The 16,396-nt window shown below is 31.3% G+C and overlaps 2 protein-coding genes across 2 annotated transcripts in view; both read left to right on the forward strand.

Annotated features, from left to right (window-relative positions):
* Window positions 1-858: 858 nt before the first annotated feature.
* LOC136988010 (uncharacterized) lies at window positions 859-3,388 on the forward strand. The gene is made up of 2 exons (XM_067285783.1): window positions 859-1,136; window positions 2,340-3,388. The coding sequence occupies exons 1-2, from the start codon at window positions 937-939 to the stop codon at window positions 3,385-3,387; spliced, it is 1,248 nt and encodes a 415-aa protein (XP_067141884.1). The 5' UTR covers window positions 859-936; the 3' UTR covers window position 3,388.
* A 2,487-nt stretch (window positions 3,389-5,875) lies between these two features.
* Window positions 5,876-16,396, forward strand: part of LOC136988014 (uncharacterized) — a 234,304-nt gene continuing 223,783 nt past the window's right edge. The window contains exons 1-4 of the mRNA XM_067285785.1: window positions 5,876-5,932; window positions 6,726-6,793; window positions 8,463-9,066; window positions 10,686-10,882. Coding sequence (XP_067141886.1) covers window positions 5,899-5,932; window positions 6,726-6,793; window positions 8,463-9,066; window positions 10,686-10,882 — 903 coding nt within the window. The 5' untranslated portion in view covers window positions 5,876-5,898. The remainder of the gene's footprint in view (window positions 5,933-6,725; window positions 6,794-8,462; window positions 9,067-10,685; window positions 10,883-16,396) is intronic.

The raw sequence follows: 16,396 nt of genomic DNA on the forward strand, positions 1-16,396 counted from the left end.
GTAGATTAGCCCGGCGTTGCTCGGGCGAAATGTTACGATAGGAAACGTTAAGATTATTAGATTATAGCCGATCTTACTCCTTTTCATTGGATGCAAGAATTAGGCCCTCCTCTTCCGAGATTAATTAGATAAATTTTTATGGGTCTAAAAATATGTCGATTTTTCGAAAAAAACGCAAAATACCACTTTTAAAATAGTAGAGTAGAAGCCAAGTTTTTCAGGGTGATGCTTAACTCTCTCCCTCTTCCCCCAGGGTGGAATTTCGAAAAATTCCTTCTTAGTGTGCATTGGCGCTGCGTACTCTGTGTACCAAATTTCAAATTTCAACTCCTAACTGTTTCGGTTCTGCGATTATTATTATTATTACCCATCTCGATTATATTATAACACTAGCAGATGAATCGTTTCGCTATGAGGACGGCCTTATTGTCTTTAAAGTTTTTGACACGGGACTTTGTTCCTTTTACTGTTGAAATTGAAGGTATATTTTAAGAAATAGCGTTTTATAACTTGATTTCATCTCACTGCAAATGCAAAAAATTGAATTTCTTTCAAGGATTATAAATTCAAACGAAATTTGGTTTTATTAACAAATTTGTTTTTTAATTCAAATTTTCTGATTTATTAAAATGTCTTATAAAATTCATACGATCAAAAAAGCAGGTAATTAGCATAATTTAGCACAATAAATATTTATATATAATAATATTTTCCAAAAGTGTTTAGTATCAACTATTTAGTGAGCTCATTTGCATAAAAAGTGAAACATGGTTGACGTAACCGTGTCTATTCTGGTGAACGTAACACGAGAAAGTGTTTATTTTGAGTGTCAAGTATCGAGGAAGAAAATTATTGACTAAAATTTGAGAGATTCCAGCAACATTCGTTATTATTCGTACGAGTTTCTACTAATATTATTGTAAGAGGCGAAATAAAATGTCAAACGTGCAAGAACAACGATTTAACTTTGACGAAGTGAGTATATTCAACGAGAATGGAGAATCTGTCGTCGTGTCACGAACATCCTTGATAGAAAACGGGGGATTGCTGAAAAACTTTATAATTGTGTGTCCGAATGAAATGAAGTTTATTCTGAAATTACCTCTGACTTTGGAAATGCTCAACCTATTTTCCGGGTTTGTATCAATCTATTGTATAGACGTTTCTTAGTGTTTAAATCTACCTCGCAACAACACGAGAACACGTATAAGGGAAAAAGCTTTTTTTTTTAATCTGTGCAATTATTAAAAAAATAGTTTGCGTATGTTAATGATTGAAATGAAACCGAAAAGTAGTGGACGAAAAAAAAATCTTTATTGGATCGAAATAATGCAATTACTACTGAAATTCGTTTATTTTTTAATAACGAAACAGTTAATAAACAATTACTTAGTATATTGGATGACCAAACGATGTCGTGAATGCGATTTTGCTGCCAATTACCAATCGCGATTAATAAAGGTTCTGATCGGTGTGAAGTCCAACTCGCATTCTCTGACATCACCAACTACGAGGATATTTTGAATGATGGGTTAATGTTACCTATGGTTCCAAAATGGCGGCTCGTCTCTGATTCAAGGGAACAGAATAAAGAAAACAGTGGGGACCACATTCTAACCTAACCTATTCTAATAAGTTGGTTGGGTTAATGTTACCTTAGATGCAAAATGGCGGCTCGTCTCTGATTTCAGCGAGGAAACAGTGGGACGCACGTTCTAACCTAATCTAACCTATTCTAATAAATTATCATAATTATTAGCAACCAAATTATTAGAATAGGTTAGGTTAGAACGTGCGTCCCACTGTTTCCTCGCTGGAATCAGAGACGAGCCGCCATTTTGGAACCATAGGTAACATTAACCGAATGATGTATAAAAATCGACTGAATGGTTAAAGGTTTTTCCGAAATTTTGGATCTATTTTAAACATTAAGATATTTTTAACATTACACTTAATAGTTTTCCTTGTTCATTTTTTCTCCGCCATTAATATTTCTCCGTGTTTATTTTAATGTTTTCATTAATCAAGGAATGTCGCGATGTCTTCGAGTACAGAATATTTCACTTTAAATCCAAATTTGACATCACTTCGTCGGAATATATCTTTATGAAAATAATTTCTATATATGGGGCACTTTAACTGATCCGGTAGCACCTGGAATTCTATTTTTCGTGTTATTTTCAGACAAAACAATAAGACAATTCTTCCGAAAGGTGATTTACGTGTCTCCGATTATCGGTGATTCGTTTCTTACGCGAAAAAATTGTAAAATATTATAAATAATTTGCATATTTTATAATATTTTGACTTTGTAATCTTTTTAAAATCTTTCGTTACAGATTTTTGGAGAAAGATGGTGTTATTTTTACTTCTGCGGATAACGGACTCAAAATGTACCTCATCGGCAAACGTTACTTTATTACCCAACTGGAAAGAACGTGTTTCGATTATCTTGCAAAGACGCTACTCTGCACAAACACTTGTCGCATCCACGATTTCGCTTGCAGACACGACGAGAAACAATTGCAGTTTCGTTGTTGGCAGAGTTTCAATTGGCTCGGAAAGAACGATTTCCACACAGACGACTTCAAACGGTGTGAAGAAAGTACTATTTACAAGTTATTGAGGTGCTTCGTCTTTTTCAGACTAGAGGAATCTGATTTGTTGCGTGGGCTTCTCGAGTGGGTCGAGCAGAAATTTTCTAAACTGAGAAGAACAAACAAAGACATTTCGAAGGGAGAAATAATAAGACCGTTCCTGCCGTTGATTAGATTCTCCATCTTGGAACCACAGTTAATAGAACAGCTTTTGAACTTGATCAGCAAAGTTTGCATTTCGACGAAAGAAGCTAAATCCATCAGAAAATATCAAATTCAAAAAAATGTCGCGACTCTTCCACCAATAATATCTGCTTACGCTAAACCGAGAAAACCGTCTGAATATTCCGCCTTAACTGCCGTAAATTTCACGACTGATGAAGAGTTAAAACGAAATACAAGAATGAAACCAATTTATCAGTTTATGGCTGATTTATGGGTTTTCAAAAGTTGTGTGGCGAATGCGGTTGTGCTGCCAATTAACCATCGAAACCCTGAAGGAATAAAGGTTTTGGTCGGTGTGAAGTCGACGTATTCGCAAGATTTCGTCTTCGAAAGAGAGACTTGTGATATGGACGGAATTGTAGATTTTCGAAATATGAAATATTTGCGGGAGAGCAGCTTTAAGATATTTTTAGTCAAGATTCCGAAGGAAGAAATAAAATCAAACTTTATTGAGATTTTAAAACGAACTCCCGAATATATCCCGATATACAAACTCCGACGTGAAGCTATGAGACATATAGGGGAGAAAACAATATTCAGTTGTAGAATTTCTCTTATTTTCTAAATTTTGTAAAACTGCTTAATTACTTTTAACACGATGAATGTTTTCGTTTCTTCCCTAGAACGTTTGTAAGTGGTCTGACGTCTGTGGTTTTTACAGAATACGAAAATTAATTTTGGGTGTTTAAATAATTATACAATGTAAATACTCAGAATACACGAGGTGATTGTAAACGAAACAATTCTTGTGAAATTATTGAATGACAATAAATTTTAAAAACTTTCGTTTTTTATTTTGTAGCGCATCGTTTCAGATAACATCGAATAGGTATTACGTATTTATGTCATACAAGCGTTCTACCGATGATATGTTATATGAAAGAAATATAAAATAATAACTACTTTTATTATTTTACTACGATAAATTATGATATTGTAGTTATATGATACTTGTAATAAACTACTTAAATAAAATGAATTTTTTAATTATTTTATTAAAATTAATTTCCGAAAACGATTTATTATACTGCATACGTTCAATACTTTTATTGTATAAGAAATGCAAACGTAATAATTATATAAGGAAAATCAATATTTGAATAGTATTTAATCAACTAGTATTTAATCATTATCCAATGTTATTTTCATATGATTTTGGTTTTGTTAGTGAAATAAGTCAACCTGTATGACAGAGTTCGTGTAGTTAATGTGTCATCATGCTGCTCTGGAAACGAATCCCACGTAGGAGGCTTTATGCCCACAGGGAAAAAAGAGTGAAACAATACTCAGGAAATATGGGAGCTAATCCGCATAAAAAATATCTCCAGAAATTTTTTTGGGTGTTAAATGATGGACAAAGCCCTTGTTTCTCACTATCCGGTCGCTCTATTGTCGGGGAGGTCGAGTCCGCAATGAACTCGATGAAAAGGACCTTTTTGCACACGGGGCCAAAAGATTAAACAAAACGAATGTTTGCAGGAACATTAACATGAATTCACGTGTGAAGTACGTTTAAATGATGCGTGTTTAATTTGTAAATATCGTTTATTAAGATCGCATGCAGAAAATAAATCACCAAACTATCGATACCTTTAGACTTTAATACTAATTAATATTCACGCGCAGTAAGGTTAGTAGTGACTCAACGTGAGAGTTAATGGGAATTAAACTTGGAGCCTCCAACATTTAAAAAGTTCCAAGACAAGAAAAAAAGCAGAACGCAATTTAAAAAACTTTTTAATTGCGAGACATCATAAACTTGGTGTTTTAAACCCTTACTTAAGATAACCTTTGTAGTTATATAAAGCAAATACTATAATTAGACTTACGAATAGCCACAATGTGTCTTATATAGAAGATACCGTTTGTTTATCTTCATTCCGTCTGGAGATATTAAGCGAAATAAACGCCAATACACGCAAACAAACATGCGTACAGTACATACATATCCACGGAATTTATTTTCTTTTTTTTTTTTGTCTTTATTTTTGACTTTTTGGGTCAGGAGTCTCAAATCGTGGAGATTTGTAAAAACTCGGAGGGTCAAATTTGACAAGATTTCATTATTTTTCCTTGTTACGTATACATAACAGCCGGAAAATAGAAAGATCTTGAATAGGCTAGGAAACTCACCAAGAATTGTTTTTTATTTAAAGTATTTAGTCCATTTGTAGAAATTGACTGCAAAACCTAACAAACCATCAAACAAGATTTAAATTAAAAACAAAACTCTGATGCAAAATTCGTCTTAAATAATGTCAATTACTTATTAATTTTAAAAGAATAAATGGGCTGCATTTGAACAAATTATAAATTTACACAGTCGAATGGCTGTCTGTCGATCTTTAATCTCGAGAACGATAAAAGCCAATACCAGATATAGAAAGACTAGAGGCAGAATGCTTCGATTATTCATATACGAACTTCCGCTTTGCACAGGAAGTCACGTTATTTTAATTAAACTTTTCTTTTAAACGGAGTTAGATACATGACCGGCACGGCTCCATTCATAATGGAAAAATACGACGTGACGGACAAAACACGATTAATTTAAAGCGCAAAGAATATATTATAAATTAAATATATTAAAAATATGATTAAAAATTTCAGCCCGGCAATTGTAACGACGTGGAAATAAATAATTTCTCGTCGATAAGAAAAGAGAATTAAGCAACTATTACAATATCACGATGTATATAACCACGATTTCACATACTCTAAATACGCATTAAGTGGAATAACTTAACACTTTACTTAGAAGAGAGTGTTTATATGAAAATATTCATATTAAAAGACCAGGTCAAATAACTCCTTATTTAGTTTTTTGTGTTTTTTCAAGTTATTGTCATTTAAGAGTCGGCACATTGTCACGCAGTTAAATTATTCTAAATTTTTCAACTGACTGTAGCTTTCCGATATTAACGAGTAATTCACTAACATACGTCACTGTAAACAAGCGCTGTGTGGTTAACATTACGTATTTACGTTTTCTATTAAGTTAACAATACGCGTTAATAATATAATATTGACGATTGTTGAGATTTAATTGTCGAAGATTTTCGATGCGAATTTTTGAATGCGAATATTTTTCAACATTATGAGTTATTTAAGTAAGTTAATTCGTGTTTATTCAGCGTAAAATCATACTAAGTTTCTTATATAATGTCGTATTGCATATAAAATACGAAACTAATAATAAATTTTTTCCCGAGACATTTAAATATCCCGAAAATAGTACACAGTAAATTGTAATAACCACCGCTGTTATGTTCTCTCTGAAATAAAAAAGATTAGAAGTAAAAATAATTCGATGCCATTAATAACAATTAATTTTCAAGAATTAATTCTAAGTAATTTTATTCTGCTGTTTTCAAAGTAAAGTAACGCATACAAATAAAATAAAACAAAATTTCCTAGCGCAAATTTTATAACCCAGACCAGTCATTGAGCTAATAAGAATTACGTCTGAGGAAATGTGTTACGCATTGATAATACTTTCAAACTTAAGCGTATTTAGTTATTTATTTATTTCCTAGAAACTGCGTTAAGAGAATCTCTTAACTGCAAAAACTAAACACGCAAGAAATTGGGCGAAGTATAACGAAATATTTCTGAATGTAATTAATGATATTTAATTATGTTTGAAACATTTTGAACGTTGAACAGATATTGTACAAATAATAATTCACGATTTTCTTCTTATCCAACATTCCGGTGTTACATGCAAAATGGAGATAAGTCAGACAACACCAGAAATTATAAGACATTTCAATACAAATTCATTTTACACGACTTGTCACTTGATTGGAAGATTTGTTATAATTTATTCAAACATTAAAAGAAATAATTATATTTTAATTGTGTTGAGAAAATAAATAATATTCATATAACGATTGTTTTCAGATTGCGAATATTTATTTGCTGGAAGTTACTTGCCGTTGGGTAATAACTTTTACTTTAGTAATCATCAGGTAAGTTTACTTGAAAATTCTAATCTATGCATTACTTAGAATCGAGTAACTAACATTATGACAGAAATAGAAGTAAAATATATTCTTACGTAAGCCAAATACAAAGCAAAAATTAATACGTAAAGACACTGAAAAATTTCAATCATTTTACAAACACTTTAAAAAAGTGGGCATAAGAGCTCTCATGCCAGTATTTAGTCTCTTACTTACTGCACAATGTAACATATCAAGCAAAGTGTATTTCTCTAACGCCATGAATGTGCAGTTATGTTTTTAGTGTCCAAGACAAAAACGAAATATTTTAATTACACCAGATTTAAACAGAAAAAGCTCACAAGACATTTTACATTGGTTCGTGTATCTGTAAGAAAATAAGATTTGTTATAAATTAAAAGTATTTACATTGAAAAAATACTAAGATTTTATCAATATTGTTTTATTAGATAACTCGTGTTTAAAATATTTTGAAGACGAGGATAAAATTTATTTTAATTCTCGAACAGATACATTGTGACTGTTGTGTAGAATGTTTAGTGTGGCAAATCAAAGTCAACACACGAGAAGGTGCATCAATTACGCTTGGCCTTTATAAATTATATATAATGGAAATGTTGTTCAACATTAAGCATCATCATTATCGATCTCCAACAATATAACTAATAAAGAGAAAAATAATTCTTTTACAAAAAACCATTAATTTTTAAATTAATACATACTTTGTATTTCGTGTGTGATTTTTTTATTTAAAGTTACATTATTTAATATACTATAAGCAATTTGTGACTTAGATATAAACGTCAATGCTTTAGAACTAACAACTGTAGGACTTTTTACAGAATGACATTTTATATGTAGAAGTATGTACAATGGCGATATTTAAAAGCCTAATATACGACACTAAACAATTTAATGTCTGTTTCAAAAACTTACTTTTGTGTGATTAATGTTAATTACTTCTAATTCTACTCATACACTGTACAAATGTAAAAAACAATTTAGGTTTCGTGAAACAAAATTTTAAATATATATATATATTTTAAGTCAGAATTGGAATATTATTTTTCCGTGTACTGGTCAATAGTACAAATAAGTAAAGACTGATTATCTGACTCCATTGTTTTTAAAATAAGTTTTTTATTTATATAATTTTTTATTAATCACTAAAGTATTTCATGAAGGTTTAAGGTAATAAATAAAATTGTAAACAATTAAACAAATGGAGCCAATTGGCTTTATATATTTTCTTTTTCAAGTGTCTTCTCCTGTCAGGAGGTTGACAACCATTTCACGCCATCATGATCTATCTTGTGCTTGTCTTAAGCACTCTTCATACGTTAAGTATGTCCATTTTCTGATGTTGTTGAACCAGTTCAATCTTGGCCTAACCCTACCTCTTTGCCCTTTAATCATTCCCTCTAGTAATAGTTTTTGCAGGCTTTGGTATCGCAGTACCTCATTTTTCTTTTCCTTACTACTTCTAGTAAGGTGAAAAATTTTAATTAATTATTAAATCACAAAATAATCTGTGTTAAATACTTTTGTAATAGTATATTGTGAGAAAAAATAATTGGTTTTAATTATAATGGAAAATAATTAGAATTTTAAATGAAACATTTACTGTGATACTTAAAATTGTTATTATTAATCAATTTTATTCTTATTATTTCAGGATAGAATGCAAATGCCCCAATATGGGCTGGTTACTGAAGTGCCTGAATTGCATGGGTCAGTGCAAGAAGTGGGTGGATACGAACCACCGATTCAAATGGCCGAATATGGGTCTTCTCAAATCTCAGAATACGGGATAGTTGCAGCAACACCCCAATATATGCCATCGCCTAGATTCTATCAATATGGGCAAAATGTGGGTGGATACGAACCACCGATTCAAATGGCCGAATATGGGTCTTCTCAAATCCCACAATACGGGATGACTGCAGGAACACCCCAGTATATGCCATCGCCTGGTTTCTATCAATATGGGCCAGTGCAAGATGTGGGTGGATGGAAGTCGTTAATTCCATTGTTTAAAAATAGTTCTTGGTCAAAAGTGACCGGATATAAGCCAATATTAGAAGTGTCTAAAGAAAAACGAATGACAGAAGAATCAAATAGTGCATCATCGGCACAAGTGCCAACGTATACACCATCATCGATAGCTTTCGAAATTGAGCCAGCAACTGAAGTGTTGGTATGTGAGCCTACCGCTGAAAGTATAGCAGAGACTCCTGTGTTCTCAGGTTCGATGGAATGTTTACTAAATCATAATAAAGGTACACATTATTGATATTATTACAGTATTAATTTGATTATAATATAGAAATATTTATGAAACTTGGGTGTATTTTTATACATTGCTACTGTCGAGATTGCAGTTAGGTATTTGAGGTTGTTACTTAAACCATGTTTAAATCTGGTATTGTGTTTTAAATAAGGGAAAAAATATCTTACGTTTTCACTACGCATTAAAGATATAAAATAAAATGAATTAAAAGACAACATTTGAAACATAAGTGAGAAACGAATAATAAACATAGCCAATATGAAATTAATAATTTATTGTATTTTAAAGTAGAAATGGTCGTATACACTCAGAGATGTAAATTAAACAATAAATATTCGTTTTTAATATATACATTTTGATAACATTTCAGTATTTTTAATCATCCAACAATTCGATATTGTGGCTCACTATATTACTTGTTGACATTGCTGAATACATTTTTAGCGTTAAATTCAGTTTTCATAATTAAGCAATTTGAAAGAGTACACATTTTTCAAAGGTTATCACATGTAATTATTTTTGTTTTATTAATTGAAATTATACATAATTTCCTTTAATTTTCATCGCGATTTTGGTAGTATAAAAATATTTTTCCATTTAATAGTTATTAGAAAATAAATTGAAAATTAAATAGGCGTTACAGACAGAAATTTAGTTTGTTTTACATTTAAATACCTATAATGCAGACATTTCATAATTAAGCCAAGTTGCCAATGATAAGAGCGTATTCCCATTTAAGGATAACAATATCTGCAATTTTTCTCGTTCTCTTTTATCAAATAATCATGATTTTGTAAGACTCAGCGAATTTATCTCGATTTTACTTCAGCAATTTTTCTTTTATTTATATAATTCTAAATTAACAATATGAAACGGGTAATATTACATTGTCTTATTGTTGTCTGCGACATTTAGAGTTCAATTCTTACAACATTTTTTTTTACAGGGCTGAAGATTTGGGTTTACATTACTTGAAAGTAATTCGACCAAATGCACACGAGTATTGTTTATTTCATTTGCGTTTCGCAGTGTTGCAAACCAATACCAGCAATTATTTGTTCTGACATTGTCACAAAACCGGGCTGCAATTTTTAATTATACTTGAAATTACATAAATTTTTAATTCGCTTTCGATCTCAAATGACTAGTGGCTTGTCCGTATCCAACTGCATTCGGGAGAAATCTTTAAATGGAAGTAACGTGACGTTGGTTTTGCATCGAAAGTTCATATATAGTTAGTTGGGTATGCTGCTCCTAATGTTTTTATTTATCGGCGTTCTTCTATATAACTCCCTTCTTGATATTGACGAAAGACAGACTCACAGTCTGACAGACAATAGCGGGAATTTATAAGTCGACAATTTTTTTCAAATTGCAGCCCGATTATTCAGCATATAGCGAGTACATTTTATACTTGATCCGCATGTATTGCCTACAAAACCTCTGACGCGTTTCTTTTTAAAAACACTGAATATTTATTGTGTTCTTATATTTATAAATATCTAGAATTTGCTATAAAATTATATTCTAAATATACGTTAAAATATTGTTATATAATACTTGAATTCACCTGTTTTAATAATTACTCTGTTTTCTTTTGTATTCTAGTTTCTAATTCTCCAACTGATGTCGTTGACACAAGTCAAACTATCTCTTCAGATTTAGATCAGTGCGGTGCAGGAAATTTCACCGAACATACAGATATTGCTGAAATTAACGAACCAGAAATACACTCGAATACAAACCGAGAAAGAAAAATCGATGAACTTTCTGATATTTCCGATGATGAAGAATTTCTTTCTAACGTAAGCTGATAGATTATACATTAATTCAAAGTAATTCTTACATCCTTTTAAAGTTATCACCGAGAAATAAATTAGGGTAATGTATTATTGAAATGGCTGCAAGTTATTTATTTAGTATTAAAGAAATTTTATGCCATTAATAAAAAAACCAATTTTGGTACTTTAATATTGTTTCTAACAGTAATCAGAATCGTTTCAAGTTTCCTCGTATTCATTAAACGTACAATACAAATTTTAATACATTAATTTGCAATAAAATTGTTGAATATGGATTCAACATTTTTTTAAGTTAATTCGAAATTTTAAAATATTTATTTTTCGTTATTTTACAGAATTTCGATGAGCAAAAGAGTGAAGATTTTGATTATTCTCCGGAACAATTGACGGAAACTGTGGACGACATGTACATTCACAGACCGTTAAAATGGGCTTTTATAAATTTAGAAAGATTTTCACTCGTAAACGAAATCATTTATGAAGAAGACGAGTTTGAATCCGAAAATGCATCATCGGAAGACGACGATTCCATTTACACAGACAGCGAATTAAGAAACAATGACCATTCCGATGATGACGTCGAGTCGATTAAAGAAATTCAACAAACGAATGTTGAAAGTGATGCGTCATCAATATCTTCCACGAAAGATGACATTGAGGAAAAAATCTTTGTTAACAATATGAATATAACATCGCTACAAGTCATTCAATCCACTAAAAGTGAAGAATCTGTAAAAGGTACGATTACAACAATTATTCAATATATACTTCTAGCGAAGTAAAATGAGGCATCGATAAATTCAATGAACAATTAGTATACATTTATGGAAATTATTTCGTATGATCTTAATATTTTTTTATAATTTCAATACGTTAAGAATATTGTTGACCGAATTTTGTGTATTAGATGTACTATAGTAACTACACATATAACATAAATATGAAATAAGCATTTGTAGCAATGTAACGTGAAATAATAATTCGAATATTGTTTTAATAAAATTTCAATTGTCTCAAAACAATATTACGTCGTGTTCGTGTCATTTATGCGGACAACAACAAAAGATGCAATTCACTGAATTAGCCTGTGGTTTTCGGCAATCACATATTTAATATTATATAAAAAGAAAATACAATTTATTTTTGAATGAATATTTACTACGTGAATTGCAAGTAATTCTTATACATAATGGCGTAGTTTCTTCTTTTCCGCCAATCCTAAAGTCTTGAAAGTCATTTTGACTCGTGCAAAGCAGAAAATGGAGTCTTTGTATTATTGGAAAGAGCACAATTAGAATTAAAAATATACTATTGTTATTATCATTAAGTTTAAATAATCACGACGTTTAAAATATAAATTGTTTGTTTTAGTGAATCATGATGAACAGAAACAAATTCATGAGTTTCAAGGCTTAACTGAATGCAAAGATAGCGAAAATAAGGACGATGGATCTTTATTCACAGCCGAACCCATCGAAAAATACGAGAAAGAAGTAACAAAATATTTTATAATTCTATTAGTTTAGACTTATAAACCCATATTCACTTTTTTTTTAAAATTTTTACTCTCGATTTTATTTCGGAGTTCAGATTTCGATTTTTTTTATGTACGAAATCGTTAAATACTTTAAAGGAAGTAAAATTTGTTTTCAGTTTTAAAATAATTTATATATTCTGATTGCAAAAATTTAAATATTAAGTGGAAATCAGTAAAGTTACTTAATTTCCTTACAAATGACGTTTTCTCTCTTCCAATACCAAATTTTATACTCGTTCACATGATTAAATATCCAATTATAGGAAATTGTTTTTGTAATCGAAATAATTGTAAAATTTTATATTTGAAATTCTTTTAATTAATCTTTATACTCTTTGTAGGAAACTGCTAACTGCATGGACATTTTTTGGCATTTTCTTCGCAAGTTTTCATCTGTGGTGTGTCCGTGTTTGAAACGAAGAAAGTAGAGTGGTCGATATTTAAGAAGGTATGTTAAGTAATATGTCAATTTTAATTCTTTACGTTTCGTTGATAAAGGTTAATCGATTTAGCATGTTTTCGTCAATCACTTTTAAAACAGTTAAATGTTCAAACAAAATGCCACTGAATTTGAATTAACACGAGTTCATTATATCAGTGTCCCAACGGAGTCAAATGCTTCGACGTCCTATTATAAACACTGACCAGAAAAATTAATTGTCTTACAAAATAGTGTTAGAGGTTTAGAGTAAAAAAATGGAAAGCAAAATTACACTTAGAGAAATGCTTCAGTCTTCCTGCTTTTCTACACTTATCAGTCATCCTGACACTAATGCTATTTAGATTATGCAAAAAAGGGTGTTAATATTTGTTTCATTACACATTTATTTCCCATATTTTGTATCTGTTTGCCCTAGCAACCAGTGGTAACTTGCGGAATTCGATGCAATCGGCCCGCCGATGTTTATCTGTATTTTAAAACGTTTATTAATACCACATATCTCGATGCAACTGCGGCTTTATTCTGAATAATTAAGTGTAATTTACGATCTCGAAGTAATGGAGATTTTGTAGTGAATGCAGTTATACACCACCGTAATATTTTCTTTGATAAGACACTACTGTCGTGTCTGTAAAGTAGCTGTGGCGATACAGCACTTCTGTTACGTTTCCCGTCTAGTTTAGTTAATAAAATTTGACAAAGCAGAAGCTTCCAGTGGCTATTGCTCTTAAATAGGCTTTACTGTATTAATTATGGGAAATTTCGTATTAAAATTAAAACTAACATCATGATACGGTTGTTGCTAAGCTGTAAGAGTTCTCTACTGTATAATCTATGCAGCAGATTTCCTCCTTCAGTTATGAGGGTGTCCTTTTAATTAGAGTAGTGATAATACATACGTTTGAAAACATTATAACATCGTGGATTGTGCTGCATCAAAGTTAAATACGTATCAATGGAATTCGTTGGTTTGAAAACTTGAGCGCAGCCATAGATGCTGTATAAACAATACAGCATCTATGGCTGCGTTCAAGTTTTCAAACCAACGAATTCCATTGACTTCATCAAAATCAAGTGAGGTCTGCATACCATCATACATATATAGAGCATATCAATGTGACTGTGTGTCTATAACTAAGCACGTAAACTCGGTTTTATATTATATTTTGATATAGCACAAATAATGATAAAAAAAAACTTATATTGTAAAATAAACCAACATTGTGAACACTAGGGCAATCCTTCGAAACTAATTTAAGATCCTAGGAGTCCGCAATACTTTAGTTTGGGAAACACAGATCGGTTAGACTATGGGAAACATTGGCCAAGCAGAGGCCGTTTGTTCGGATGCAGAACAATTCTTTGGATGTTATCGAAATGTGTTTATTATTTACAGAAAAAAGGATATCAAATAAAATTAAAATATCAACAAATTTTTACATTTTAATTTTAAATAAAAATGTTTTTAAGTGAACATTGAAATTATTAATATTCTTTCAGGAGAAACTGCAGAAAGGACCAATTTTCTTCTTCTTTTTCCTTGAATATTTTAAAAATTTCTGTTTATGAAGTTAATCTGTTAGAAGAAATGTGTTGAATAAATTACGCTATTAAATAAGAATTTAGTAGAAAGTTGCTTGGTCCATTGAAAAAAAGAAGTCATTTGAAAAACGACAGACGAAATCGTATTTATAAAACAAATTTTATCTTTTCAACTATTATTTTCTCACAAGAGAATTCTAAAATTTATATAAATCTAGACGAAACCTGCAGTTTATTTTGGGTACGATCGAATGTTTTTAAAATTTTGTCTGCAGGTTTTCTGTGGACTTACAGTAATTGTTATAACCATAAAAGCGTAACGAGTGCTTGGATTAGTTTTTGATTATTTCCACCACTTTGTTACATTTCTTCTGGAACAGAATAAATTTAAGAAAATTAATTTAAAACAAAAATGTTTAAATTATCTACTTGTGATGATTTGTGTAAAAGTGTCTTTGTGCTTTAACTTATTTAGGCCTAATTGTTAAAATTATTGAACGTATTAAAGCACAAATCGTTAACATTTATGTTTTATTCTTCTAATTAATAAAATTAATGTGCCTTGATGATGTGTATCGTTAAATTTGTCAGAGGCAATATCTGAATATTTTTACATTTACACCAGAAAATATAAAAAAAGTAGACACTCACAAATATATAAAAGTGTTAAAGTAGAATAAAGGGGGTAAGAAAGCTTCTTGGTACGAGGGAATTGAGACGTAATAGTTTCGGTTATCCACCTGTATAAAGCGTACAACATACATTATAACTGTTTAACATATTTACTAACACCCTAGTGTGAAATCCGCGAATTTAACGCAGTTGTTGGAAATTTAATTGTAAAGAAATCCGATAGAAAAAAACGCTCGTTGCGAGAATTATATCGGAGGTCACCGTTTGTGATAACAAACAGATGGGAAAGTTGACACATTGGTGTCAAGAATGCACCGTTATGGTCAACATTTGACGATCACGTGACCCCCTTTCTTACGACAATGAGTCAGAAGCGAGAGCTACCGGAAGCTCGGGGCGATCGACATAGGAAGTTATAATTGGTGATAGTGACACCTCGACTCCCGGACCTCCATACAGCGGACCCGATCCAGCTAAAGGGAGAAGACATCGGTTGGAGGATACCGAGGACTACTACCGCTTCTACGCTTGTACGATCGTCGCATACTGCTCTCCATATTCGTCCTCGAGGTATTTCGGGACTATACGTTGTAAACTTTCTCTCTGATACGCAGATAAGGCACGCGTCATAGTTTCGACTTTAGTCGCCAATTTTGTGTAAATAGTATAGCTCGTAACTGCATTTAATCTTAGAACTTATATAGTCAGTTCCCTGTAATGTAGATTTAGTTATTAAATAAATGCTTAATTATTTTGTTAAATCTGTCTCCTGTCACTCCAAACCATCTGTCGACTCGCTCACCTCTTTCGCCACTCGATAAAAAGCCATCCGAAACGACAAAGTGGGCGGTCTTTGCAGACTGTTGCCGAGTAAGTGGTCAGGAGGGATTAACCCTTGGCCCACTTACTGGGTAACAGCGTGCAAAAATCGCCTACGTTGTCGTTTCGCATGGCTTTTTATCAAACAAGCTGGAAATTCAAGAATACATCGAAAATATCATCTAGACCGTCAGATAGAAAGAAAAGTATACGACATTAATATGAAACCGTCAATTGGGCTTCGGAGATCAGGGTGACAAAATAGAAAATTTTTTATTGTTTTCTCCATTAAAATCATCATTATTTTCTATTAATCCCAAAAAATTTAATATCTTTAAAGAAACAAATTAAACGAGTTAAAAGAACGGTTTTATAATTAATTAACAAACATTTATGCACATTACGTTATTTATTTATTTATTTATTTTTACAAGTGAGTAGGAAAGTTTCAAAAGACGATTGTTGTCGATCCCCAAAATTAACAAATATACGTAAAAAGAAAGAAAACAGTTATATAAAATTAAAGACATTGCGTTATACGTTG

This window comes from Centruroides vittatus, unplaced genomic scaffold, assembly GCF_030686945.1.
Source record: "Centruroides vittatus isolate TY-2023 unplaced genomic scaffold, ASM3068694v2 scaffold_3038, whole genome shotgun sequence".
Taxonomy (NCBI): domain Eukaryota; kingdom Metazoa; phylum Arthropoda; class Arachnida; order Scorpiones; family Buthidae; genus Centruroides; species Centruroides vittatus.